A 26,166-nucleotide genomic window follows, 5' to 3' on the forward strand; every position below is an offset into this window, starting at 1 on the left:
GGAACAGGGCAGGTTACTTGCAATGGTCCGAAGTGAGCAATCCTCCTTGCCCCAGGCAGTTCGGGGGCAGGGATCCTGAGGTCCTGGACTTGGTCCTCACCTGAAAAGGGAACCTGGCGGAAAAACGGGCCAAATCATCAATCTGGATGATGACTCGTGTGTCAATCCTTCCTCCAAATAAAAGGGACCCCCCCGCCCCGTTCTGTGTGTCTCCCCTCCCTCATGAAGGTGGGGGGCCCAGCTAGAGGCATTCAGCAACTCCACATCTAGAGCCCACTTCCGGGGTTGCCACCTGCTCGGATACAGTGACCGCGGGAGGTGACCCCCTAGTAAAATGCGGTCGCGGAGAATGCGGGCATTGATCCCACCCCCTCTAACACGCTAAGCGAGCGCTCGGCCTCTAGAGCTAATTCCCCAGTTCGGGAGCTTTTCGCCCCGGCGCGCACTGTCGCTCACGTCACCACCGGTCTCCTGGCGCTCCTAGCCCCGCCTGCCTGCTGCCACCTCGTCACCCCATTGGTTCCACTGCGCTCCGAGTTCCACGGCCACGATTGGTTTGGCTCAATTTAGTTTTAAAAGACAGTGGCCACTCGGATTGGTGGTCCGAAGCGTCCTTCAAGCAGAGACCCCGCTGTTGCTACGGCGTTGGTTGGGGTACTCAGACAGGCTTCTCCCGATTTCTGATTTGTTTCTCAGACTCCTGGGTCCTCGAGGTTCCGGATCCGTCAAGTCCATGGGAAAAGAATGCGACTCTTGCGCTTGACTGACGGGGACTCTCACCCAATCAAAGTGGAGGCAAGGGAGCCGCTGGGCGACCCAATAGGTTGTGGGGGGCGGGAGAAGAAGGCCAATGAGCGTGGGCCCGGGGGCGGGGTCAGGTCCGCGATTGGCTGTGAGGCGGCCGAGGGAAGGCGGGGGGAACTCCAGGCCTGCTTGATACGTCCGCCATTTTGGGCGCTGCGCTGATGGTGTCGGTGAGCGCTTTTCCCGCCTGAGCGCAACTAGCGGCGGGTCGTGGGCACCTCCAGGTAATGGGGGTGGGGGCGGCGGAGGGGACCGTGGCGCGGGGTGCGCGAGCCGCGCGGGCGGGCGGGGGGTCCTCGGCCGGGCCCGGGCGGCGCGGGAGGGAGCGTCCCGGCCCCTTTCCCCTCCCCCCCGGAATTCGCGGCTCCGCGGGCCCGGGAGGCGCGGCGCCGAGCCCTTCCCCACGGCCTCGGCCGCTCCTGTCAGCCGGATCCCGGGCGGGACGCCGGGCGGCGAACTTCGCGCCGAGGTGACGTGCGCGGCCTTGGGCGCCGGCCGGGCAAGGCGCGCCGGGAACCGACTCCGGCCCGTGCCTGCGGCGTCGACCGCCGCCCGGCCCGCTGCGCCCGGCCTCCTACCAGCCGGCTCCGGGCCGCCGCTCCGGCGGCCGGGGGAGCGCGTCCGGGCGAGGCGGCGAGTCGCCGGGGCCATTGTTACACTCCGGGAAACAAGTTTTGTGGGTTTCCGTGGGTTGGGAGCGCGGGGCACGCAGCCTGGCGCGGGGTCTGGGTGGCCTCCTCGCGGCTCCGGCCCCGACGTGCAGCTCGCGGTGTGCCCGCCCCGGGCCGCCCCGGCGAGTTGGAGCCCGTGGCAGGGTCCTCCTCGAGGCCCCGAGGACCTCCCTCTTAAAGAAGCCCATTCAAACTTGGAGCCCGCCGCTCGCTCCAACTTGGTCTTTGAGCTGTGGTGGACTGAAGGAGTCCCCGGGTGTACCCGGCCCCGACGGCCTCCCTCAGGGCTCGCTGTCAGGTCTGGTGCTCGACGTGTTCTTTGCGGGCACGCGTGCAGCTTTGTTTGTTTTGCTTTTACGCGAGGGGGCACTTGGGAGTTCCTTTCGTCCTCGCGGCACCCCTGTTGATGTTGCCCCACTTTGTTTAGTGAAGTTTACTTCGATTTTCCCTCAAGGTCATGTTGCCGATTGGCAGCGAGTGGGAAAGGGACTCCAGAGTTTCAGCCACAGTAATGTGCCTGAAGTAGCAAGCCCAATATGCGCTGTCAGTGGTGCCTTGGAGCTTTTTCAATCTGGAGTTCCAGCGCCTGGTTCAAATCTTGGCCTAACCACTTTGTAGCTCTCTGACCTTGGGCAAGTTTCTCAACCTTTCTGCTTCCTCTGTAATATGGGAATAAAAATGTGTCCATTTCATAAGTGTGTTCCAACAAATGCACATGTTACACATGTGTCTGGATATATATGTAAATGAGTTAGTACATGTGAAGCAAGTAGAACTGTACCTGGCCGTAGAATCAATTCAGTAATTAGTGGTTTTTATTACTAATTTAAATTTGGTTTTTAAATGTTTAAGTGTTTAATAACTGATTCTTGATGGCTGTCTTTGTAAAGCTCTGGGTAGAGGCTGTGGATATAGCTCAGTTGGTAGAGTGCATGCATAAGGCCCTGGGTTCAGTCCCCAGCACCAAAATCAATCAATCAATAAAAGCTCTGTGCAGTTTAAGGGTCACTTGGACTGCAGGAATGAACTAGAAGTTGTTACCATTTTTTGACAAGACAGCTTGTTGAAAAATCATTAAATTTTATTTACTGGGGTAATAAGTGGTGGCACTTAAGAATGTTTTCTATAGAGGTGGTTAAACACAAGCCATCAAGAACTGGACTATTTTTCATGTACTTCTGAGTGTGAGTGGCCCCCATATCAGTAACTTTGGGGTTTCATAGTATTTTCCTGGTTGTTGTTGACAATTGAAAGCTGCTATGTATTGAGATGTATATTTCAACTAAGATACAGGTTGAATATTCCCTAATGTGAAAGCCCAAAATGCCCTGAAATCTGAAACTTTGAGAAACTGATTTGAGGCTCAAAATTTTGGATTTCAGAGCATTTTTGATTGTTCAATTTTTGGTTATTGGTGCTTAAAAAGTTTTGGAGTTTCAGTTTTTGGAATAGGGATGCTTAACCCATAAAATCTGGGCAAATACTCCAAAATCCAGAAAAACAAAAAAATCCGAAACTTTTCTGGTCCCGAGCACTTTGGAGAGGGATATTTGGTTTGTAGTTCAGGAAATAACTGTTGTTCTGAGTGTATGCTCTAGAGGCTATTCTGCATCTCTGTCTGGTCAGGGAGTCTAGAATATTTAACGAAGAGGTCTGCTTGTTTAGTCATCTAAACTCAGGATTTTAGTGCCTGCCCTGTGCTCTTGGTACTTGAAACTGTACTTGCTCTTCCCTTAGCGGTAGTTGATTGTGATATGATTTGCTTAGTTGCACTGGGAAAGTGTATTTTGATAGAGTGGGTCTTAAGTAGAGATGAGCATCTTGCTGGTGTAATTTATGCAAGAACAGGAAGAAAATTTTTGAGTTTAGAAGATAAGCTTTTATGTAAAGTATAGCAAACCAAACCAGTTAATTAGCCTCAGTTAAGTAATTGAAGAATTGAGAACTGGCCTGTAGTTGGACAGGTGATTTTTGCCTCCCAGGAAACATTTGGGAATGCCTGGAGACATTTTTAGTTACTCCTCTGGTGTGCTTCTAGAGGGTAGAGGCCATGGCTACTATTAAACATCCTACAGTGCATAGGACACCCTCTCTCCAACAGAATTATCCAGTCCCAACCTTGGTAGTGTTGAGATTGAGAAACCCTAGAAAGATGATGGACTTGTCTGGGATAGAATCATTTGGGATGTTTTATGACCATGGATACTGGACTCCACCTCTGGAAATTTGTGGAAGGATTGAAAACTCAGTCTTATTATTTATTTATTTATTTAAAATATTTATTTTTTAGTTGTAAGTGGACACAATATCTTTATTTTATTGTGGTGTTGAGAGTCGAACTCAGTGCCTCATGCATGCTAGGCGAGCACTCTATCACTGAGCCCCAGCCCCTGCCTGAGAACCTAGTTTTAAAAAGCTTCCTAGACAATACGGAACTGCTGATGGGTTTTACAACCACTGTTCTATACCATAGAGTTGAGGTACTGTGAGATACCTGATCCTTTGGGTGATCTGTGAGCTCTGTCTTTGGAGTACCTAGATCCTACGTTGGAGGTTGTTTAGTTGTGGAGAGAGATGGTGTACATACATACTTTTTGAGGTGCCTGAAGAATGAATTTTAAATTAAATGTTAGATGAATTGATTTTAAAATAATTTTGAAACTTTTTCTTTCTTTACTCTTGAAAATATATTACCATATTATGCTGAATTTAGCAGAACTGTCAGGTTAGGGCTTGCTCCTGTTCTGGATAGCTTTATGCTACTAAAATTTTTGAGTTTTTTATCTTTTTTTCATATTTTTTAGTTGTTGATGTACCTTTATTTATTTATTTATTTATATGGTGTGCTAAGGATCGAACCCAGTGCCTTACACATGCTAGACAATTGCTCTGCCACTGAGCCACAATTCCAGCCCCATGATTTTTGTATCTGTTGTCCTCATCTTGTCACCTAGCTGTCAGGTCTGTTTCTAGATCCCAAATTCAACTTTATTATTATTATTTTTTTTAAATACCTTTCCCCAGAGAGTTATCCCTGGATCAGTTTACCAGTTCTGCCCTTTGAGGGAGAGAGGGATATACAATAAGTAAGCTTAACCTTTAACACAGTGACTGTGCTGGTTAATAAAGAGACTGGACTCTGACCCAGAAGGAGGATTTTTTTTTTTTCCCTCCTGGGGAGATGAAGTGCAGTAGTAGAGAGAGGAGCAGAGATTATTTTCTTGCCATACTTAAAATTTAGATTTACTAACTTGCTGAAAGGAAGAATTTAGGATGAAAACTATACAAGCTATGCTAAATGTTAATATTTGGACATATAATTTGGATATATAAAAGACAAGGTCATGGAGTCCACCCCACCTTTTTTTCTTTTGCGGTGCTGGGGATGGAGCTTGGCCTTAAGCATTGCTAGGAAAGCGCATCACCAGCTGAGCCACACCCCCAACCCATGGAGGCACTTTCTGATTTTTCATTGTGAAGTTTGGCCTGTGTCTGTGTTGAACTACAAGTATATGTTGACCTCATATACTTCTAATCTTCATCTTTTTGATCATCCAGTAAATTGAGCCCTTACTCTGCCAGAGGGGTTCACTGATAAACAAGCCCTTAAGGACTTGCAGTCTTGCAGGAGAGGCACACAATTACAAAGTAGACCATTTGCAAAGTTTTTTAGGATTATGTAGTTGGCACTGAGTATCTCAGTATCTCCGAGTTCTGCATCCTCAGGTCCACATGTGTGGGCTCAACCAGCTGTGGATTGAAAACACTTAAAATAAATTCCAGAGAGTTCAAAAAAACCAAATCTCTTTATTTTTTGTTTTTAGGTGGACACAATATCTTTATTTTATTTTTATGTGGTGCTGAGGATTGAACCCAGTGCCCCGCACATTCCAGGAGAGCGTGCTACCACTTGAGCCACATCTCCAGTCCCCAAAAACCAATCTTAAATTTGCCACAGGCATGAAACTTCACTGAATCCATGTGAATGAAGTGTAGCCACTAGTCACTTTGCTCATCTTCAGTTTTTCTCCAACACTTGTTTGAGCATTGGTTTTGGGTGTCTCTTGTTTCCTCTAGGGTTAGGCCTAGGATGGTTGCATCTGAGCTGAACATGTATGGACTCTTAATTCTTGTTATTCCCTAAGCAATATAGTATGACAACTATTCATATAGCATTTCTTTTGTATTAGTTATAAATAACCTAGAGATGACTTAAAAGCATTCAGGAAGGTATGAGGTTATATGTAAACACTGGCATTTTTTTTTACTTATTTATTTATTTATTTTATTTTTTTTAAAGAGAGAGTGAGAGAGGGGAGGGGGAGAGAGAGAGAGAGAGAGAGAGAGAGAGAGAATTTTTAATATTTATTTTTTAGTTGGCGGACACAACATCTTTGTTGGTATGTGGTGCTGAGGATTGAACCCGGGCCGCACGCATGCCAGGCGAGCGCGCTACTGCTTGAGCCACATCCCCAGCCCCCAACACTGGCATTTTACATAAGGGACTGGAGCATCCTCAGTCTCTTATTTATTGGCTCCGAGAGTGGGAGTTGCTGGAACAAGTCTTCCCTAACACTGAGTGTTAATTGCTCTCAGTGAGAAACTCTAGGGCCACATGGAAAAGAGATTCTGTTTATTGATTGGTTGGCTAATTTCATTAAACTTTGGGTAGTTGAGATTGCTAGAAATCTGGCAAAATAATAAAATACCTGCCCCCCCCTCCTTTCATTTGTACTAAGTGGTAACTTTGACTTGGTTTTGGTGTCTTAAAAAATGCCATTCCAGGGCTGGAGTTGTGGCTCAGTGGTAGAGCGCTTGTCTAGCATGTGTGAGGCGCTGGGTTTGATCTTCAGCACCACATACAAATATAAATAAATAAAAGAAAGTTATAAAAAATGATAGAAGAATAGATTTAAAAAAAAAATGCTGTTCCTTCCATGCTGGTGAAGCTGCTTGGTAATGAAAAAAAAATCTGATCTCTGGACAACTTGCTCCATACAAGTTGTCCAGAGATCAGATTTGAAACAGTGGTGACTGTGTGATTCTGGAGCCATCAGAAGGTTTCAAGGTTCTTGCTGAACATCTTGAACATCCTGCAATGCATGGTGCTGGGTGTGGGGATGGGTTTTTTCCCTGTTGCAGTGTGGATCTGGGCTGACTGGCAATTGTTTTTGTGCCCTTTGACTTTGCCTTAGATTCTATTGTATTGGAAGTCCTTTTCTTTTACTCTCATTCCCTCTCCTTTATTTTTCTTCATTGGGGGAGAGATAGCTACTAGATAGATTGATAACCAGTTTAATGCAGGGTTTGAAGGATTACAGACTGACATCTGGATTACAGTTAGGTTGGTTAGATGGTGAAGACTTCTTACCATTATGCCTAACTGGGACATTTTATGTTAAGGAATTGGCAAAGAATAGAGGCTGTTGACTGCGTGTGTGTGTGTGTGTGTGTGTGTGTGTGTGTGTGTGTCTGCGATTGAACCTATGGGCGCTCAACCCCTGAGCCAAGTCCCCATCCCTTTTTATATTTTATTGAGAGACAGAGTCTGCTGAATTGCCTAGAGCTAAGTTGCTGAGGCTGGGGTCCTCCTCCCTAAGCCTCCCCAGCTGCTGGGCTTATAGGCTTGTGCCACTGTGTCCAGCCTTGCTTGTCATAGTTGGCTAGTATTGACCTGTTTTAGAAGTATCAGTGAAGATAATACATTTGACTGAATTTATACAAATAAAGTTTGATAGGTTCTGAATATCCGATGTAAGGAGGCGCTGATGTTGTACTTCTCAGTGGTTCTTGTACCTTAGAAGTCAACTGCCATGAAATTTGTCCTCACAGGAAAGATGAGTGAAAGATTTGGTTTTAGAATGTTGGCAGAATTAAAAGGCTGCATAAATAAGAGTGTGACTGAATGCTGAGTCAGACTTGGAGAAAGCTGAGTGCATTGCTAGTTGGAGCTTTGGGTTCTCTGTACCTGGAGGTAAATCTTAGCAAGAGTACTGGTAGCAGAGACATACTCTGAGAAGAGGGGGAAAGGAGAGCTTGCCTAAGAACGCATGGCATCTGAGACTAATCAGGACAGGTAACACTAAAGCACGCTCTACTGTGGCCTAGCAGGTGGACCTTGCCTGATGGCTTTGGCTAGGCCTTCAGTCCCTAGATGAGGGCAGTGGTAGGAGGAATGTTGCTAAGTATCGACTTGATTGGCACTTGTGGCTTCCTTTCATGAGAATCATGGTTTGGGATTGGAACAGAACTTAAAAGATCATGGATACTTGGAAAATTTATGTCATGCTGAAGAATGGACTTGGAGACAGCAGAAATCACAGTATTTAGGTGATCCCTTAGGTGTGTACTGCCGCACAGTTTGTGTTGCAAGAGTGATGTCACAGCTGTGTATCACTGAGAGTTAAGAACACATGGTTAATTCCTAATTGCTTTTCTTTTGGTGGTAGTTCTTGTCAGTTGTCTTTATGTGGTGGATGAGGGGACAGTGACTCCTGGTTTTCTTTTGTTGACATAGAGATACCAAGGGTTTCTACTGACTTTGGACCATGAGCAGGTCTCATTTGCCTGTCGTCTGTGAGACTCCTGCCCCTTCACTCTGGAATGATCCCTTTTCCCATTGTGGATTTCTTATCCTTGCTTCATTGTATAACTGTAGGTGGATTCAACAGCTATGCATTTGGCATCTATCAGAGGCATAATATTTTGCTGCTAAGGTACTACCACGTCTCTGTTCTTAATTCCAAATATATTTTGGTAGTCAGGAGTGCCCAGGTTCCAGCCACTGTGGTGGCACATGGCCTGTAATCCCAGCAAATTGGGAAGCTGAGGCAGGAGGATCGCAAGATTAGGCCAGCCTTAGCAATTCAGCAATTCCCTGTCTCAAAAAAGCAAAATGCTTGGGAATGTAGCTCTAAGTTCTGAAGGAGAGACATGGAATATCATGGATCATAGAGAAACTTTGAGGGCTAACTAGTTGCTCTGGGAAAGTACAGGGGGTAATGGCGATTTTGGTGGAGGGAGGTTTTGGAGTGAACGTTTATATGCAATTTTTTTTTCCTTCAAATGATTATGTTATATACATGTTTTATTTCACATGTATGTATATATTTCTGGCACCTTGGATATTGTACAAATAACTCTTTGCTGTGAAGTCACATGTTATATAGAATGTTTTTTCAGCATGCCATGGTCATATGTGCCTTGAAAAATCAGTCAGTATGTTAGCAGATGATTGAGCCCTTCTGATTTTGTTCTTAGTATCCTTACACATTCCATACTGTGACCAAATAGTTCTACTGGAGATCTGCAGATTTTTTCTGCAAAGGGCCAGTTGGTAAATATTTGAGGCTTTGCAGGCCAAATAGTCTGTGCAGCTCCTGGGTGGGCTGTGTGTGTGAAAGCAGACAGCCAGTGTGTAAACTGAGGAAGGTAGCCGTTTTCCTGTGGAACCTCACAATCTAAATAGGTGGTGGGCTGGATTTGTCTGTGGCCCATAGTTTTCCAGTATTCATTCTAACTTTTTTTAAAAATTTGAATATTTAGTGAGATAATATATTCAAAGAGTATATATTGTATGCAGATATTCTTAAAAATTAAAACTGACAATTGTGTACCCACTGACTAGATTAAGAAATAGAATGTTGTCACTGCCTTTGGTTCCCTGTGCCACTTTCTTGTTTGCCTTCCTCTTTCTGAGCTCCTTAAGGCATTTTATTTTTAAGGCTTTACTCTTATGGTGGTGTCATCTATGAGTGTACCTTTGTTTAATAAGTTTTGCCTCCTTTTAAACTATACAAAGTGAGTCACTTTGTTCTGTGACTTTTTTCCTTTTCAACATTGTTTTTGGGATCCATGCATTCAGTTGTTTGAGTACTGTGTCTTGGGTACTGTTCCAGTGCTGGGTATGTTAGCAGTGAGAAAAGCAGACAGAAGTCCCTGCCCTCCTGGAGCTTTCATTTTAGTGGGAGAAAGACAGTTAACAGGTGAGTGGAAGGTTCAGTTGCTATCTGGTGATAGAAGTAGGGAAAAGAAGTAAAGCAAGAGAAGTGGGTGAGTGGGCTGTTTGCACATGAAATGCAGTGATCAGGCAGGCCTTGCTGAGAAGAGGTCCTGTGTAGAGGTGAGGGGTCAAGCCCTGGGCCCACTGGTGGAGGCAGCTTTACAGGCAGAGGATAATTTGTTGGAGGGGCTCTAGGAGGCCAGTGTGCCTGAAGGCAAGTGCTGACAGGGCGGTAGGGTGGGTCTCCAGGCCTAGGCCTTTGTAAAGATTTTGTTATTTTCTTTGAGAGGGGAAGTCAGTGTTTTGAGCAGAAGTGTGACATGGTATGGTTTCTTAAAGGTCCCCCTGTAGCTGTGTTAAGAATAGCTGTCCCTGTGCTGCTGGAAGGAGGCTAGAGGCTGTGGCACTGATCCAGCAGAGCATTCATGGCAGCTTGGACTGAAGGGGAAGGTGGTAGTGTGAAGTGGTTGGATTTTGGATTCTTCTTGAAGGGAGAGCAGACAGGATTTGCTGGCAGATTGGGTGTGGGTGTGAGAGAGAATTGAAGGATGATACCAGGAATTTTTGCTCACAGTGGGAGTTGCCATTTGTGAAGAAGACTTTTGGAAGAGCAGGTTTTGGAAGTAAGATCAGGAGTTGGGTTTTTTTTTCTTTTATTTAAATATTTTATTAGTTGTTGATGGATCTTTATTTATTTATATGTGGTGCTGAGAATCAAACCCAGTGCCTCACACGTGCTAGGCAAGCGCTTTACTATTGAGCCATAATCCCAACCCCAGGAGTTGAGTTTTGGACCTGTATAGTTTGTAAAGCTTTTAGAGAGCAGGCTGGAGATGTGTAGGATGAAGGTCTCTGGAGTTCAGGGGAGGGTTCTGGGCTGCTGATAGCAACATGAATCTTCCATGTTTAGATGACGCTGCAGTCTTGAGGCTGAGCCAGGGTACCGAGGAAAGGAGTACCCAGAAAGAGCAACCTTGGAAGTAGGAGGAACCAGGCAAGTGTGGCAGTAGTGAAGCCTGGGGAACCTTTGCTAGATGCTACTGCCCTAAGGTCTAGTGTGGTGAGGGCTAAGATTTGTCCCCTTGTTACCGCTGCTTCCCCAATGTTGAAGAATAACACCAGAGAAGCACGCCGAGGCAAGGTCAGAGTGGAAAATTAGAAGTTTATTAAAGGACAGCAGAAAAGACTTCTCCCAGAGGAAGAAGGGGACCCAAGAGGTGGAATCCATTGAAGGGCGAATGTCTTCCCCTTTTTATAGTTTTTGGTGTTGGAATCTAGGTGGGAAAGCCCAAAGGGTTGGGACACACGTGGGCCAAAGAAGTAATCTGGGCACTTCCGAGTCATTAACATTTCTTTGGGATGGGCTATCTTCAAATCTGTTGGGGGCTGTTTCCTGGACTTCATTAATATTCCAAGAGTTGCTCAACTTTTCCTGAAATTCATTTTCAACATGGCCTCCATTTTAGATTTCACTCGATATTAGACCTGATTTACCTAACTACACTGACTGCCTAATTTTAAATCTGGCTTCACCCTGGTATTGGTGGCAGGGAAGTTAAAGATGACCATGAGAGTCTTCCCAGGCAGTGCAAGAAGGCCTGAAGTCGGGGATGGAGAGAGGAGGACTGCAGACACTGTTCTGTCAAGGGGGTTTGCCACAGGGATGAGGGGAGACTAGGTTTTGTTGTGATGGGAGAAACCACAGGGTTTTGTCATTTTGGTGGGAAATGAAGTAGGAAAGGTGACACTTGCTGGAGTCTGGGTCTTGAGAAGACATCAGGGACTAGGCTGCCGGCCCATGTAGAGAGTTGGTGTCCATGGGTTTCTAGGTGAGAGGAGGGAAAGCAGATGCGGGGCGGTGGAGTAGTGGAGTGAAGGGACATTTTCTTTCCTGTTTTGTTTTTTTCCTCTCAGTGAAAGTCTGGAAAAAATTCTCGGCCCTCAGTGAGGATGTGGGGGAGTTGGAGTGAGCCTGAGAATGAGGAGAATGGGGAAAGAAAAGATGTGAATGGGAACCAGGCCTGGTGGTGCACCTCTGTTATCCCAACAGTTTAGGAGGCTGAGGCATGAGGTCATAAGTTGGAGGCCAACCTCAGCAATGTAGCAAGACCCTGTCTCAAATTTAAAAAATAAAACAAAACAAACCCCAAAAATCTGATGATGTGGCTCAGTGGTAAAGCACCTCTGGGTTCCGTCCCCAGTACCAAAACAACAGTAGCAGGAATGGGTTAGCAGGTAAGGTGGGTAGGTGGCCTGCCTGAGCAGAGTGGCCCCGAGTTGAAAAGCAAGACAGCACAGCTCTGTTGTTTCCCTGGAAGCCCAGCATGTGGTTCTTCATTTATGGGGTTGTGGTTTTCCAAGCAAGAATGGCAAAGCAAGGGAGAGACTAGGAAGGGTGGGAAGAGAGGGCCTTAGACGTGAGGTTTGTCCACAGTGACAAATAGAACTGCAGTTTATTCCTTTCTACTTTTGTGTTATATTTGAGGCTGACAGGGTCTCATTTTATTTGCCATCTTGTCATTGGCAAATAGGATTGTTTCCAGTGAGAGAGAAGGCTGCTGTCAACAATTGCTGAAGTACCTCTCCAGGTTGTAGGCTTTGGAGAGAATTGCAGAGTAGTGGGGTATCTGCCCCTTCCATTTTGTTAAGGAGATGATGCAGCTCTAAGCAATGGCGTGGGATTCCACTGCCGACAGTGCTCATGTACAGTTCCACCAGCTCTTGGATTGTCAGACTTTTTTTAAGTTGTAGATGGACATAATACCTTTGTTTTATTTACTTGTTTTTTATAAGGTGCTGAGGATTGTTTCATACAGACTCTTTCATACTTGACAATTTGGTTGTATTTTTTGTGGTACTGGGAATTGAATCCAAGGGTTTCTGCATGCTGGGAAAGTACTCGGAGCTACTTTTCCAGCCTTTTTAATTTCGTTTTGAGACAGTCTTGTTAAGTTGCCAAGGCTGGCCTCGAACTTGGGTTCCTCCTGCTGAGCCTCCCAAATCTCTGGGATTATAGGTATGTGCTGGGATTATAGGTATCTAAAAAGTTTATATATAGGTTAATTTCATATCCTTGGAGAAAAATCTGCCCATATACTTTGCACGTTTTATTTTTATCTTTTCTCTGATTATTAATAAAGTTGAGCAGCATTTTGTATTTTTCTTGGCTATTTGAATTTCTAAAAATATATTTTTAGTTTTTTTTAAATTGTAGCTGGACACAATACCTTTTATTTATTTATTTTTATGTGGTGCTGAAGATTGAATCCAGCACCTCACAGGTGCTGGTGAGCACTCTACTGCTAGGTGAGCACTCTACTGATGAGCCACAACCCCAGCCCTGGCTATTTGTGTTTTTATTTTTGTGAAATGTCTGCCCTCTCACGCTATTGTTTGTGTAGCTTTTCTTAATTGTAATAATTCTTATGTATTCTGATTGATTTTTATTAATTATTTGTGCAACAAATACCTTTTCCCATTTTGAGGCTTATTTTTACTGTATTTATAGAATTTTAAAAGATGATGTTTATTAAAAGCGTAGAATATAAAAGTACAAAAGGAATTGGGTCCTTTTAGTCCTCTTTCTAACCTTCCTTCAACTGAGATAGATGAGTAAACAGATTTTTTATTTATAGCTTGTTGTTTTTTATTATTTTTTATTTTTTGGTGGGGGGTGGTACCGGGGATTGAACTCAGGGGCAGTCAATCACTGAGCCACATCCCCAGCCCTATTTTGTATTTTATTTAGAGACAGGGTCTCACTGAATTGTTTAGCGCCTTGCTGTTGCTGAGGCTGGTTTTGAACTCGAAATCCTCCTATCTCAGCCTCCAGAGCAGTTGGGATTACAGGCGTGTACCACCACACCTGGTTATCTAGTTATTTTTTAAAAGCTTTATGTTTTTGTCCCCCTCCAAGTCTTGCACATCTTTTTTTCTTAATGCTTTTGTGTATGTTTGGGAGGGGGGTACTGGGGATTGAACTCAGGGGTGCTCTGTCAGTGAGCTCAATCCCCATCTCTTTTTATTTTTTTATTTTGAAACAGAGTCTTGTTAAATTGCCTAAATTGGCCTCAAATTACAATCCTGCCTCAGCCGGGATTATAGGTCTCTCTGTCACCATGCCTAACCCTTACACATCTTTTGTTAGATTTATTCTTTGGGTATGTTATAGCTTTTGTGCTATTGTAAATGATGTTTTTAAAAGTTAAATTTTCTGTTTGCTGGGAAATGAAAGTATAGTTGACTTATATTTTCTTCTACATGCAGTAACTTCTTCAATGTAATAAATGGCCTGTGGGCTCTTTTGGGGTTTTTATGTAGATACTCATCTCATTTTTGAATAATAACAGTTTTTTTTTTTTCTTTCTCAGTAATCCTTAACTGTAAATGATCTTGCATTCTAGGCCTGCTTCGCTGCTTGGGACAGCCATCACAGTGGAGAACATACATGGTAATGGCAGGCACCATTGTCAGCAGTTTCAAAGAAAATGGTTTCATTTTTCACAATTAAATGTGTGGGTACTTTTTCTTTAACAAGTTAAGAATGATAAAAGTTAGTCATGGTAGTGGTGCATGCCTGTAATCCCAGCAATTTGGGAGGCTGAGACAGGGGGATCAATAAGATCAAGGTTTGTCTTAGCAATTTAGGGAAACTTTGTCACAAAACAAGATTTTTTTTTTTTTTTTGAACTAGGATTTGAACTCAGATGCTCTACCACTGAGCTATATCCTCCGTTCTTTTTATTTTATTTTAAAAACTTTGAGATTGTGTCTGGCTAAGTTGCCTAGGCTGGTCTCAACCTTGTCATCCTCCTGCCTTATCCTCCCCAGGCTTGCTCCACCATGCCCTGTACTATTTAACTTAAAAATAATGTTTAGATCATTAATTTTTAGCCTTTGTATGTGCTTTTATATACTTACATGTCACCCATATTTGAATAAAGTAGTGATTTCCTTTTGAGTACCACTTTTAGCTGTGGTTCATCAGTTTTGCTATGTAGAATTTTATCTTTTAGGTGGGAATGTGTTCATGATTTCTCTTATGAGTTCTTCTTTGTCTTTTTTTAATCCTTGTAATTTTTTTATACCTTGTTTTTATTTTTATGTGGTGCTGGGATCAAACCCAGTGCCTCACCTCACATGTGCTAGGCAAGTGCTCTACCACTGAGCCACAACCCTGGCCCCTTACTCTTTGTTATTGATTGCTAACTTACTTTGTGTTAAGATGTGTCTAATGTGATTTTGATTCTTTGAAGTTAGTTGAGGTTTGTTTCAGTACTTGGTTTGTGACAGATTTTCTTCAATATTCCACCTGTGTTTAAAAGAATGTTTCAGGTTTTAAGGTGACGATTTTTCATGTCTACCAGATGAAACACATTCATTGACTTCACATTGACAATAATATCCTTAACTAGTTTTGTCTGCTTGTTCTATTAGTTATGAGCTGGAGGGGTTGTTAAATTACTTGGTATGGTGGAAGATTTGTCAGATTCCTGTAGTTCTCAGTTTTTGCGTTGCTTCTATAAGTTTAGAATTTTTGACTTACAGTTGGTCATTCTGTAAATCTTGGTCTCTAAGCATGTTTTTTTCCTTAGGGTGAATTTTGTCAGATACCACATTGCTATACCAAGTGACTTGATTGGTTAGTGTTTGCTTAAAATATCTTTTTCTGACCTTTTGTTTTCAAGTGTTTGTTTTGTGACTTTAACTTTTAAGATGTGCCCTTGAAAGTAACTGGATTGTGGTTTGTAAGTTGTTTCTAAATTGGTGAGTTACTGCATTTACATTATTTGGGATTGAAATATTTGATTTATTTCTACTTTCTTATGTTGTACTTTCTTATATTGTACCAACATGACTTTTTTTTTTTTCTGTTTTTCTTATTTTATGTATTGTGGGATTTTTTCCCCCCTTAAATTATATACTACATTTGATGGTAACCTTAGATATTTTAGATTTAGAACCTAGAGTTATCTAATATCTTTACCATTGTAAGAATCTTGGCATACTTTACACTTACACCAGTTCCCAATTTGTTTTCTATTATTGGCTTGTTTTCATTGGTGCACTTAAAATCCCACAAATTAGGCATTTTTACATTATCATTCTTGAAAGTCAGTGTTGCCTGATGTCTGATTTCTGATGGAGGAGTGTTTCCCTTCGCACTTTGCTGGTGTTTCTTTTTCCATTGTTGCTGTTGAGATCATTTAGAAGTTAATTGTCAGTTGTTCCTCTGTAGGTAATACCTACTTTCTAAGTGGTTTCCCGTTTTAAAACTTTGCCCTCTCTTCCTGAATTTCACTAAGAATTATTTACAAAAAGATTTTTATTTCTTACACTTCCTCTGCCTGAGGATTGGTACATTTCTTCAATTAAAAAAAAATTTACTGTATATTGTTTTGATGTTGTCTCTCCAGCTTTTTCAGTTACCTTTTCCTGGTACTGTTTAGAACTTTCTTGTACCTTCTCACTTCATCTTCTATGCTTTATTTAAAAAAATTAAATTTTTTTATATGGAATGCTTCACAAATTTCCATGTCATCCTTACGCATGCTAATCTTCTCTGTATCATTCCAATTTTAGTATATGTGCTGCTGAAGTGAGCACTCTGTGCTGTTTTTAATGTTTTTCATTGTTTCATCTTTCCATGTTATCTTCAAGGGCATTTTTTTCCAACTCCATCTTTGGTTTTAACAATTCTCTTTTCAGCTGTGTCCAGTTTGTATTTTATCAATTGACCAAGTTTAATTTCATTCATTACACCTTTTTTTGGTACTATGGATGGAATCCAGGGGAATTTTACCCTGAGCTATATTCCCAGCTGTTTTTATGTATTATTTTGAGACAGGGTCTTGCTAAGTTGCTTAAGGCTTCACTAAGTTGCTGAGGCTGAACTTAGAATCCTTCTGCCTCAGCTTCCCAAGGTGCTGGGATTACAGGCATATACCACCGTGCCTGGCTCCATCGTATTTTTAAATTATTGATAAATTCTAGTTCTTCACCAAGTCTGCTTGTTCTTTATTGGTGATCTCTTATTCTGTAAGTATACTTCTTAAAATGTGTTGTTTCAACAATATAGACCATATATTCTACAGGTAATACTAGTGTTTTCGTACTTTCTGGTCTGGTTTTTGTTTGTTTCTGGAAGCTTATTTCCTCTTTTATTTTTGAGATTGTGGTCACAGTTTATCATGTTCCAGTTCAACAGAAACATCCTAGCTACAGTTTTATCAGTGTTCAACAAGTATTTATTGAGCTCCTGTTGTGGACAAAATACTGTCTGGATATTTAATATTTATCAAAGAATAAAATGGACAGTACTCCATGCCTTCATGAAGCTTTGCTTCTAGTGAACCTTCTGGGATAAGGATGGAGGTGACTACGAATTTTCTCCTTGTTTTTATCATTCCAGTTTTTTCTTTTTAATATTTTTTTAAAGATGTTGATGGGCCTTTATTTTATACGTTTATTTATATGTGGTGTTAAGGATCGAACCTAGTGCCTCACACATGCTAGCAAGTGCTCTACACTGAGCCACAAACTCCAGCCCCTCAGTCCAGGTTTGCATTTCAAGAAACACTTTAATATCTTATTTTGTGTGTGTGTGTGTGGTGAGAGAGAGAGAGAGATATGAGGATTGAACCCAGGGTTGCTCCATCACTGAGTTACATCCCTAGCCCTTTTTATTTTGAGACAGGACCTTGGTAAATTGCCCAGGCTGACCTTGAGCTTGTGATCCTCCTGCCTCAGCCTTTTGAGGTCCTTGGATTACAGGCATGCACCACTGTATCTGGCCTTATCCAGGGTTTTAAGATGTCTGCCCAGAGTGCTTCTCATGCTGGCCAGGCTAGCAGATATGTTTATTATTTTTAGGTTGCTAGTGTTATCTGTCAGTTTGGATTACTCTTTTGGAGTCACGCTATCTCTGAGTTACCAAGTACCAGGTAGATGTTTTAAATAAGTATCAGTATTTAAGAAACTTTAAAAACAATAATAGAGGATTTTCATTTTGTTAAAAAGCTAGCAAATATGAATGTTTCCTTTAATATGAATTGTTCCTGTGTTGATGAAGAATTTCTTAGATTTTATTTTTATGTGGTGCTAAGGATTAAACTCAGTGCCTCACATTTGCTAGGCAAATGCTCTACCACTGAAACCCTTTCTTCAATTTTCTACTCTTTTACATTAGTTAGCTCATTTTTATTTCCAAAAATAGGAAAAATTTCAAGGATAATTACTGTTTTGAAATGGGATCTTTTGATTGCTGGAAAACATTAATATGACTTTTACGCGACCCCAGCCAAGTACAGAATACCAAAAACAATGTGGAAAGGGGATGCATGTCAACATAGATTGAGTCCAATCGATTTTGAGGAAATTCAGAAAAGAAGAGTGTGAAGGGGGTGGAGGGGACTGTCTTATAAGAAAGTCTTTTTTTTAGGGCTGGGCTTGTGGCTCAGTAGTAGAGCACTTGTCTAGCATGTGTGGGCACTGGGTTCGATTCTCAGCACTGAATGTAAATAAATAAAATCCATTGACAATTAAGAAATTAAAAAAAACAGTCTTAACTTTGACTAGTAAGTTAAAAGGAGGCAAATCAGGAACAAAAGCTCCATTGAGGGACCTAAAGGTGTGCAGATTGGGGCTAGTGGTAGAACTCATTTGGTGACAGTTGGCAGCAGGCCCTGTAAGTTCTGGTGCCACCTTGCTTCTGCCATAACTTTCCTTGAGGAGGGCTGAGGGTTGGTGCTGGTATGAGCTGCTTTGATCCTGACTTAGTATCTTCCAGTGGAGCCAAGGATTTTGAAATACATAGGCGGCATAACTTTTTTTCACCAGACTTTACCAGACTTTGAAAAACAGAGTTTAATAATCTTCCAGGGTGGAAGAGGAAAAAATGAGAATGGATTATAGAAGATATGGGTTAGAGAGGGAGGATTAAAAACAAACATTGCTGGGCATGTTTGTGTCTACCCCCTGATAAAATCAGAGAGGGCCATTCCTGCGCTTACCATGCTATCAGGAATAGTTTTTCCCTTCTTGACATTATTTACTAGTTTTAGTTAGCTTTTGTGTCACTGTGACCAAAATATCTGACAAGAGCAACTTAGAGGAGGGAAAGGGTTTAGGGGCTCAAGATTTCAGAGGTCCTGTCCATAGATGCCACCTCCATTGCTCTGGAATCAAGCTGAGGCAGAGCATCATGGGGACAGGGCTCTGAGGAAGTAGGCTTCTTATTAGCTCATGGCAGCAAGGAAGCAGACATGGGGGTGTATGTGACGGGTTATACCCCTAATGACGGACCTCCTCCACCCATTCCCCACCTGCCTACAATGACCATCCAGTCAGTCCATTCAGACTGGAATGGATTGATAGGTTACTGCTCTCATAATCCAATCATTTCACCTGTGCACTAACAGGAGCTTTTGGAGAGTACCTCATATCCATATTGGAACACTAGTTAAGTGTCTTATGTTTGGTGTAAACCTGCAGCCTGCCAGTGCTCACTTAACCTACCCTTCAGATCTGTAAATGTTACTTCTGTTTTGCTTGGGAATGCCTGCTAGTAAGCTGTTGTTTGTGCTTGATTCTTTACATGTTATTTTTTTTAACTCTTTATTCCTTTAAGATGTGTGTAGGATATTCCTCTTTTTTGTTTCCTCCCTTCCCTCTTCTCCTCTCCCTCCTCCTCCATCTCCCTCCTTCATCTTCATCCTAAAAGATAGAGCAGCAGCCTCAGTCATAAATTGTCACAGAATTGCTGGTAAAGGCCAAACTGACTGTATAATAAGTAATGAATATAGCTTTTTATGGCTTTGGCTGTGAAATCTTGAGTTGTAGGATACTGTGAAATTTTATTTTTTATTTCATTGTCCTTTTTCTGTTTGGGACAGAAAGTTGTAGCTTTTAAGAAACTTACTCAAGTACTAGGTGATAAATTTATTTTTGGGGAAAAAACATAGAGAATGTTAAAATCTCTTCTGATCACCTTTTCCTGGTTCATTTCCCATCTTTTGCTGATACTAATTTAATGTCCACTTTCTTGATTTTTTAAAAACATATTTTTGCATGCTTATAGGTATATCTGCTTATAGGAAAAATGTAGTGCTGGTTATATGTGTTTTATAAAAATAACCATGTCCAATATGTTATATATTGATCTACTTCATTCTTTTAAGTTTTTTGATAACTGAGTGTACATATAGCCTTTCCCATATTAGTGGGCTTTAGATTTTTGTTGTTATCACCAGCAATTTTACTTGCTTTTAGTTTGATATAAAAAATTATTTGTTTTTAGAATCCTTTAAAACTACACTGTTTAATGTAGAAGTAAAATACTGTTATTAGCTGAGTTCTTTTGGTTTTTTGTCCTTGCATTTAAAATACAACTGTTGAAGCAGTGGGGAGAAAACTTTTCTCAGAAAGCTTTTCTTTCTCCCTCCTGAAATGAGATTGACATCGATTTTAAGTGCCATTATAAATGGTCAGTCTTTAGCAAGTCTTTTTTAAAAATTGTCATTAAATATATAACAAAATTTACATTTTAAACCATTTTAAAATAAACTGTTTCTTAGACCAATTTTAGGTTTACAGTAAAACTGTACAGGAAGTGCAGAGAGTTGCCATACATATTCTTATAACATCTCCTCATATCAACATCCTTCATGAGAATGGTACATTTCTTCCAATTGATGAACCTACGTTGATAACATTATTGTCCATAGTTTACTTTAGGGTTACTCTTTATTTCTTTCCTTCCTTCCTTTCCTTTTCCCTTCTTTTCTTCCTTCCTCCTGGGGATTGCACACAGGGGTGCTTTACCACTGAGCTACATTCTCAGCCCTTCTTTTTGGTGGTGGGTGGTACCCGGGATTGAACTTGGGTAATACCCCCAGCCCTATTTTTTGTTTTATTTAGAGACAGGGTCTCACTGAGGCTGCCTAGCATCTTGCTTTTGCTGAGGTTGGCTTTGAACTCATGATTTTCCTGCCTCAGCCTCCCGAGCCGCTGGGATTACTTCTGCGCCTGGCTTCCTCAGCCCCCACCCCCCTTTTTTTTGGTATTTTATTTAGAGATAGGGTCTTGCTGAGTTGCTGAGGGCCTCACTGAATTGCTGAGGCTGGCTTTGAACTCAAGATTCTCCTGTCTCAAGTCTCCTGAGCTGCTAGGTCTACAGGTGTGCACCACTGTGCCTGGCCCCAGTCTTTTTTATTTTAAAATAGGGTCTGCCCAGCCTGACCTCAGACTTTCAATACTCCTGCCTCAACGTCCAGAGTTGCTGGTATTACAGGGTCACTCAAGAGTGGATTTTTACAAATATGTAATGACATGTATTCACCATTGTAGTACATTGTAGTATCACACAGTATAGTTTCTCTGCCCTAGAAATCCTCTGCTCCAATAAGTTCATCCTTCCTTCCAACCTCTAGCATTTATTGACCTTTGTACCATCTTTATATTTTGCCTTTTCCATAATGTCATGTAGGAATTTTTTTCAGGTTGGCTTTTTTCATTTAGTAATATGCATTTAGATTTTCTTTTCTTTCTTTTTTTTTTTTTTTTTTTTTTTTGGTGGTACTGGGACTTGAACCCAGGGGCATTCTACCACTGAACTGCATCCCTAGGCATTTTTATTTTATTTTGAGGGAGGGTCTTGCTGTTCTAGAACTTGTGATTTTCATGCCTCAGCCTCCCCAGGAGCTGAGATTATAGGTCTATGCCGCCTTTTCATGGCTTGATAATTATTTCTGTTTCTTATTTCCCTTTTTTGGAGGGGGGCAGGGGGCAGATACTCGGGATTGAACTCAGGGGCACTCAACCACTGAACCACATCCCCAGCCCTATTTTATATTTTATTTAGAGACAGGGTTTCACTGAGTTTCTTAGCGCCTCACCTCACCGTTGCTGAGGCTGGCTTTGAACTCAAGATATTCCTGTCTTAGCCTCCTGAGCTGCTTGGATTACTGGTGCGTGCCACTGTGCCTGGCATAATTTCTTTCTTTTTAGCATTGAATAATAATACATTATCTGGGTGTGCTAAAATTTTTTCACTTAGTTAACTGAAGGACATCTTGGTTGCTTCCATGTTGGTGGATAAAGATGCTTTAAATAATCAGTGTGCAAGTTTCTAAAAAGTCTGTACCATTTTGAATTCCCACCAGTGCTGAGTGAGAATTCTTGTTGCTTCACATTGTTGTCAGCACTTGGTAGTTTATTTTGACAGTTTTAATAGATGTGTAGCAGTATCTTAGTATTTTAGTTTTCAGTTTCCTAATAATGTGTTGAACATGTTTTTGTATGCTTATTTCCATCAGTGTATCTCCTTTGGTGAAAGTATCTGTGTCTTTTGCCAGTTTTCAGTTGGGTTACTCATTTTCTTACTGTTTTGTTTTCAGAATTCTTTGTATTTAACTGTTCATGAAATGCATCATATTTTTTATCAGGATTGCATTGAATTATATAGAGATAAACCTTCCTATCCATGAATGTTATGTCTCTCCAGTTGTTTAGTTCCTTTGATATCTTTTATCAGAGTTTTATAGTTTTCCTTATATTTATCTTGTACATGTTTTGCTATTTATTTTAGTTTTATTTATACTTATTTATTATTTTATTTTACTTTTGGGTACCAGGGATTGAACTTGGGCACGCGGCCACTGAGCTACATCCCATCTCTATTTTATATTTTATTTAGAGACAAGGTCTCACTGAGTTGCTAAGTGTCTTGCTAAGTTGCTGAGGCTGTCTTTGAACTCACGATCCTCCTGCCTTAGCCTTCCAAGCCTCTGGAATTACAGGTGTGTAATTCCGCCACCGCTCCTGGCTATTTTGTTAGTTTTATACTTAAGTGTTTCATTTGGGGGTATGCTAATGTAAATAATAATTTTGTTGTTTTATTGAAACAGGGTGTCCTTGTGTTGCCCAGAAATTCCTTACCTGCTTGGAACTCCTGGGCTCAGATAATTCTCATGCCTCAGCTCCCATTTAGCTAGGACTGTAGGCATGTGCCATGGTACTTGGCTGTAATGTGTTTTTTAAATTTCAAGTTCCATCTTAATTGTTGTATATAGGACCTTTGTATGTTAACTTTGTATCCTGCAAACTTGGTATAATCCCTTTTTAGTGCAGGATGTTGTGTGTCTACATTCTTTTGGATTTTTTATGTAGATTATCATCTTACCTGTGAACAAAGTTTTATTTCTTTCTTTTGGATTTTGTACGTAGATGATCATCTTACCTGTGAACAAAGTTTTATTTCTTTCTTCCCAAGCTGTATAGTTTTAATTTTCTTTTCTTGTCCTATTGCATTAGTTAGGACTTAAGAGTACAGTGTTGAAAAGGAATGTTAAGAAGGTATTTCCTTTGCCCCATTACTGATCCTAATGGAAAAGCTTCAAGTTTCTGACCATTAATTGTGATGTTACCTATAGATTTTTGTAGGTATTATTTATCAGGTTGAGGAAGCTCCCTTCTATTCCTAGTTTTCTTAATTATTTCTCTTCTTCCTTGTCCATTTGCTGTTCTTGTTGCTGGGGATCACAGCAAGGGCCTCCTGCATGCTAGCATTCTGCTACTAAGCTATATTCTCAGCCCCTCTATTCTTAGTTTTCTGAGTTTTTTATTGTAAATGTTTAGTGGATTTTGTCATATGCTTTTTCTGCATCTATTGATAGGATCATGTGATTTTTTTTTCCTTCTCTAGCCTGTTGATGGATGGATTAAATTAATTGATTTTCAGATGTTAAAGAGAGCTGAGGTAAGTAATTGGTTGTGGTATGTAATTCTTTTTATACATTGTTGAATTTGATTTCCTAATATTTTGTTGAGGATTTTTGCATCTATGTTCATGAGAGAGATTGATTTGTACTTTTCTTGTAATATCTTTCTCTGATTTTGGTATTGTGATAATGCTGGTTTCATAGAATGAGTTACAGAGTATTCTCTATGCTTCTTTCCATCTTCTGAAAGAGACTATAGAGAATTGGTATAATTTTTTTCCTTAAAAATTTTGTTGGATTCACTGGTAAACCCATTTGGGCCAGGTGCTTTTTGTTGTTTTGAAGTTCATTAATTACTGACTCAATTTTCAAAAATAAATGTAGGCTATTGTGTCTTATTTATTTAAGTTTTGGCAGATTGTCTCTTTTAAGGAATTATTTTATTTCATCTAGGTTATTAAAATTTTGAGCATAGAGTAGTTATTTCTTTATTTTCCTTTCAATTTTCTTTCTTTCTTCTTCTTTTTTTTTTTTTTAATGGTGCTGGGGATCCAACCCAGAGATTTACATGTAGCACTGCGTTACATGCTCAGCCTCTTACTGTTCCTTTAATGTCCATGGGAAATGTAGTGATTATCCTGTCTTTCATTTCTGATGTTAGTAATTTTTTCCCTTGGTTAGCCTGGCTAGAAACCTATCAGTTTTATTGTCTTTAAAAAAAAAAAAAAAAACCTTTGGTTTTGTTGATTTTCTTTTTCCTCCATTAATTTCCTATTTTTAATTTTATTGACTTCTGCCCTAATTATTATTTCTTTCCTTGTTTTTACTTTGGAATTAATTTGATGGACTTTTTCTAGTTTCTTAAGGTAGAATCATAGAATATTGATTTTAGATTTTTATTTTCTAATATGTGCATTCAATGCTGTAAATTTCTAGCTAAGCTTTGGTTGCATCACATGGGTTTTGAAAAGTTGTATTTTTTATTATCATTTAGTTCAAAATGTTTTTTTCTCTTTTTTTTTGAACCACGTTATATAGAGTATGTTATTACTTAATCTTCATGCATTTAGGGATTTCCCCATTTATCTGTTTTTGGTTTCTAGTTTGGTTTAATTGTGGTCTGAGAGAACATTGTATGATTTCTATTTTAAATTTGTCAAGGTACGTTTTATGGCCCAGAATGACATCTATCTTGGTGAACATTCCATGAGAGTTTGAGAAGAATATGCTGATCTACCTGTTGGTGGTGGGTGAGACCATTGTATCCAGTTAATTAATGGTGTTGAGTTTAATTAGCCTTACTGATTTTTTTTACCTGCAGGATTTGCCCATTTCTGATAGAGGGATGTTGAAGTCTCTAACTCTAATAGAAAATTCAAGCACTTACCACTGAGCTACCCTGTGTCCCTTTTGAGATAGGGTCCCACTGAGTTGTCTAGACTGGCCTTGAATTTGTGATCCTTCTACCATGGCCTCCTGAGTAGGTGGGATTAAAACAGGCCTGTGCCATCCTGACTGGCCTTCCTCATGTATTTTGATAGTTACATGCATATTAAGGATTGTTGTTTTCTTTAAGTATTCATCCCTTTATTATTATGTAGTACTTTTTTTTTCTTTTTTTTAGCTCAGAAAACTTTTCCTGCTCTGAAATCTGCTCTATTAGCTGCTCTGCTCTTTTGACTAGTGTTAGCATGGCTTATTTTTCTCTATCACTTTACTTTTACTTTTTTTTTAAATTATTTTTTAGTTGTAGTTAGACACAATACTTTATTTTATTTATTATGTGGTGCTAAGGATTGAACCCAGGGCCTTGTACATGCCAGGCGAGCGTTCATCACTGAGCCACAACCTAGCCCTCTATCACTTTACTTTTAATCTGTGTGCATCTTTATATTTGGAGTGGATTTCTTGTAGCTTTTTTTTTTTTTTAAATCTACTCTCTCTCTCTTACATAGTGTACTTAGACCACTGACATTTAATATAGTTTTTAATATAATTAGGAAACATCTACCATATCAATTTATGTTTTTGTTTTTTTGCCCTTGTTTTTATTAATTTTTATTTTCATTAATGCATTTTTATTTTGGTGAAATGTGCACAAATTTGCTGTTTTAACCACTTTAAGCATATGTTTTTGGTTTTTTAAAAATTTGTTCTAATCAGTTATACATGACAGTAGAATGCATTTTGACACATTTTACACAAATGGAGCACAACTTCTCCTTCCTCTGGCTGAACATGGTGCAGAGTCACATCAGGAGTGTAATCATAAATATGAGTAATAAGGTCTGTCTCATTCTGCCGTCCTTCCCATCCCACAGCCCTGCCCTCCCCTCACTCCCCTCTGCACAATCCAAAGTTCCTTCACCACCCCCCACCCCCATCCCCCATGGATCAGCATCCACTTATTCAAAAACATTTGGCCTTTGGTTTTTTGGGGGTTTGGCTTATTTCACTTAGTATGATGTTCTCTAGTTCCATTGATTTACCTGCAAATGCCATAATTTCATTTTTTCTTTAAGGCTGAGTAATATTCCATTGTGTATATGTACTACATATTCTTTATCCATTCATCTGTTGAAGGGAACCTAGATTGGTTCCATAGTTTAGCTATTGTGAATTGAGCTGCTATAAACATTGATGTGACCATGTGATTGTAGTTTGCTGATTTTAAGTCCTTTGGGTATAAACCAGGGAGTGGAATAGCTGGGTCAGATGGTGATTCCATTCCAAGTTTTCTGAGGAATCTCCATACTGCTTTTCCAAAATGATTGCACCAATTTGTAATCCCATGCCCTTGTTTTTTGTTCCTGTTTTTGTTCACAATTTTTCTGTCTTTTGTGATTCAATCATTTTGATTCCATTTTCTCTGCTTTCCTAGCATATAAATTAAGCTTTTTTTCTTTTTGTAATGGTAGTACAAATATATAATATTCCTGGTTCTTCCTCTTTCTTTAACCATCTTTGTTGC

The 26,166-nt window shown here is 40.6% G+C and overlaps 1 protein-coding gene across 27 annotated transcripts in view; it reads left to right on the forward strand.

The window, feature by feature from the left end:
• The first annotated feature begins 900 nt into the window (after nt 1-900).
• Nucleotides 901-26,166, forward strand: part of PPP6R3 (protein phosphatase 6 regulatory subunit 3) — a 134,503-nt gene continuing 109,237 nt past the window's right edge. For 6 of the 27 annotated variants that reach the window (XM_081280756.1, XM_081280767.1, XM_081280777.1 and 3 more), the window contains exons 1-2: nt 13,897-13,991; nt 23,180-23,233. In XM_081280756.1, coding sequence (XP_081136882.1) covers nt 13,965-13,991; nt 23,180-23,233 — 81 coding nt within the window. In that variant the 5' untranslated portion in view covers nt 13,897-13,964. Of the gene's footprint in view, nt 1,029-13,880; nt 13,992-23,179; nt 23,234-24,356; nt 24,442-26,166 lie in introns of those variants that run through there. The other 21 variants (XM_081280764.1, XM_081280770.1, XM_081280771.1 and 18 more) reach the window with 14 other exon arrangements.

Source organism: Spermophilus citellus (genome assembly GCF_964194105.1).
Source record: "Spermophilus citellus genome assembly, chromosome: 2".
In the NCBI taxonomy this organism is placed as follows: Eukaryota; Metazoa; Chordata; class Mammalia; order Rodentia; family Sciuridae; genus Spermophilus; species Spermophilus citellus.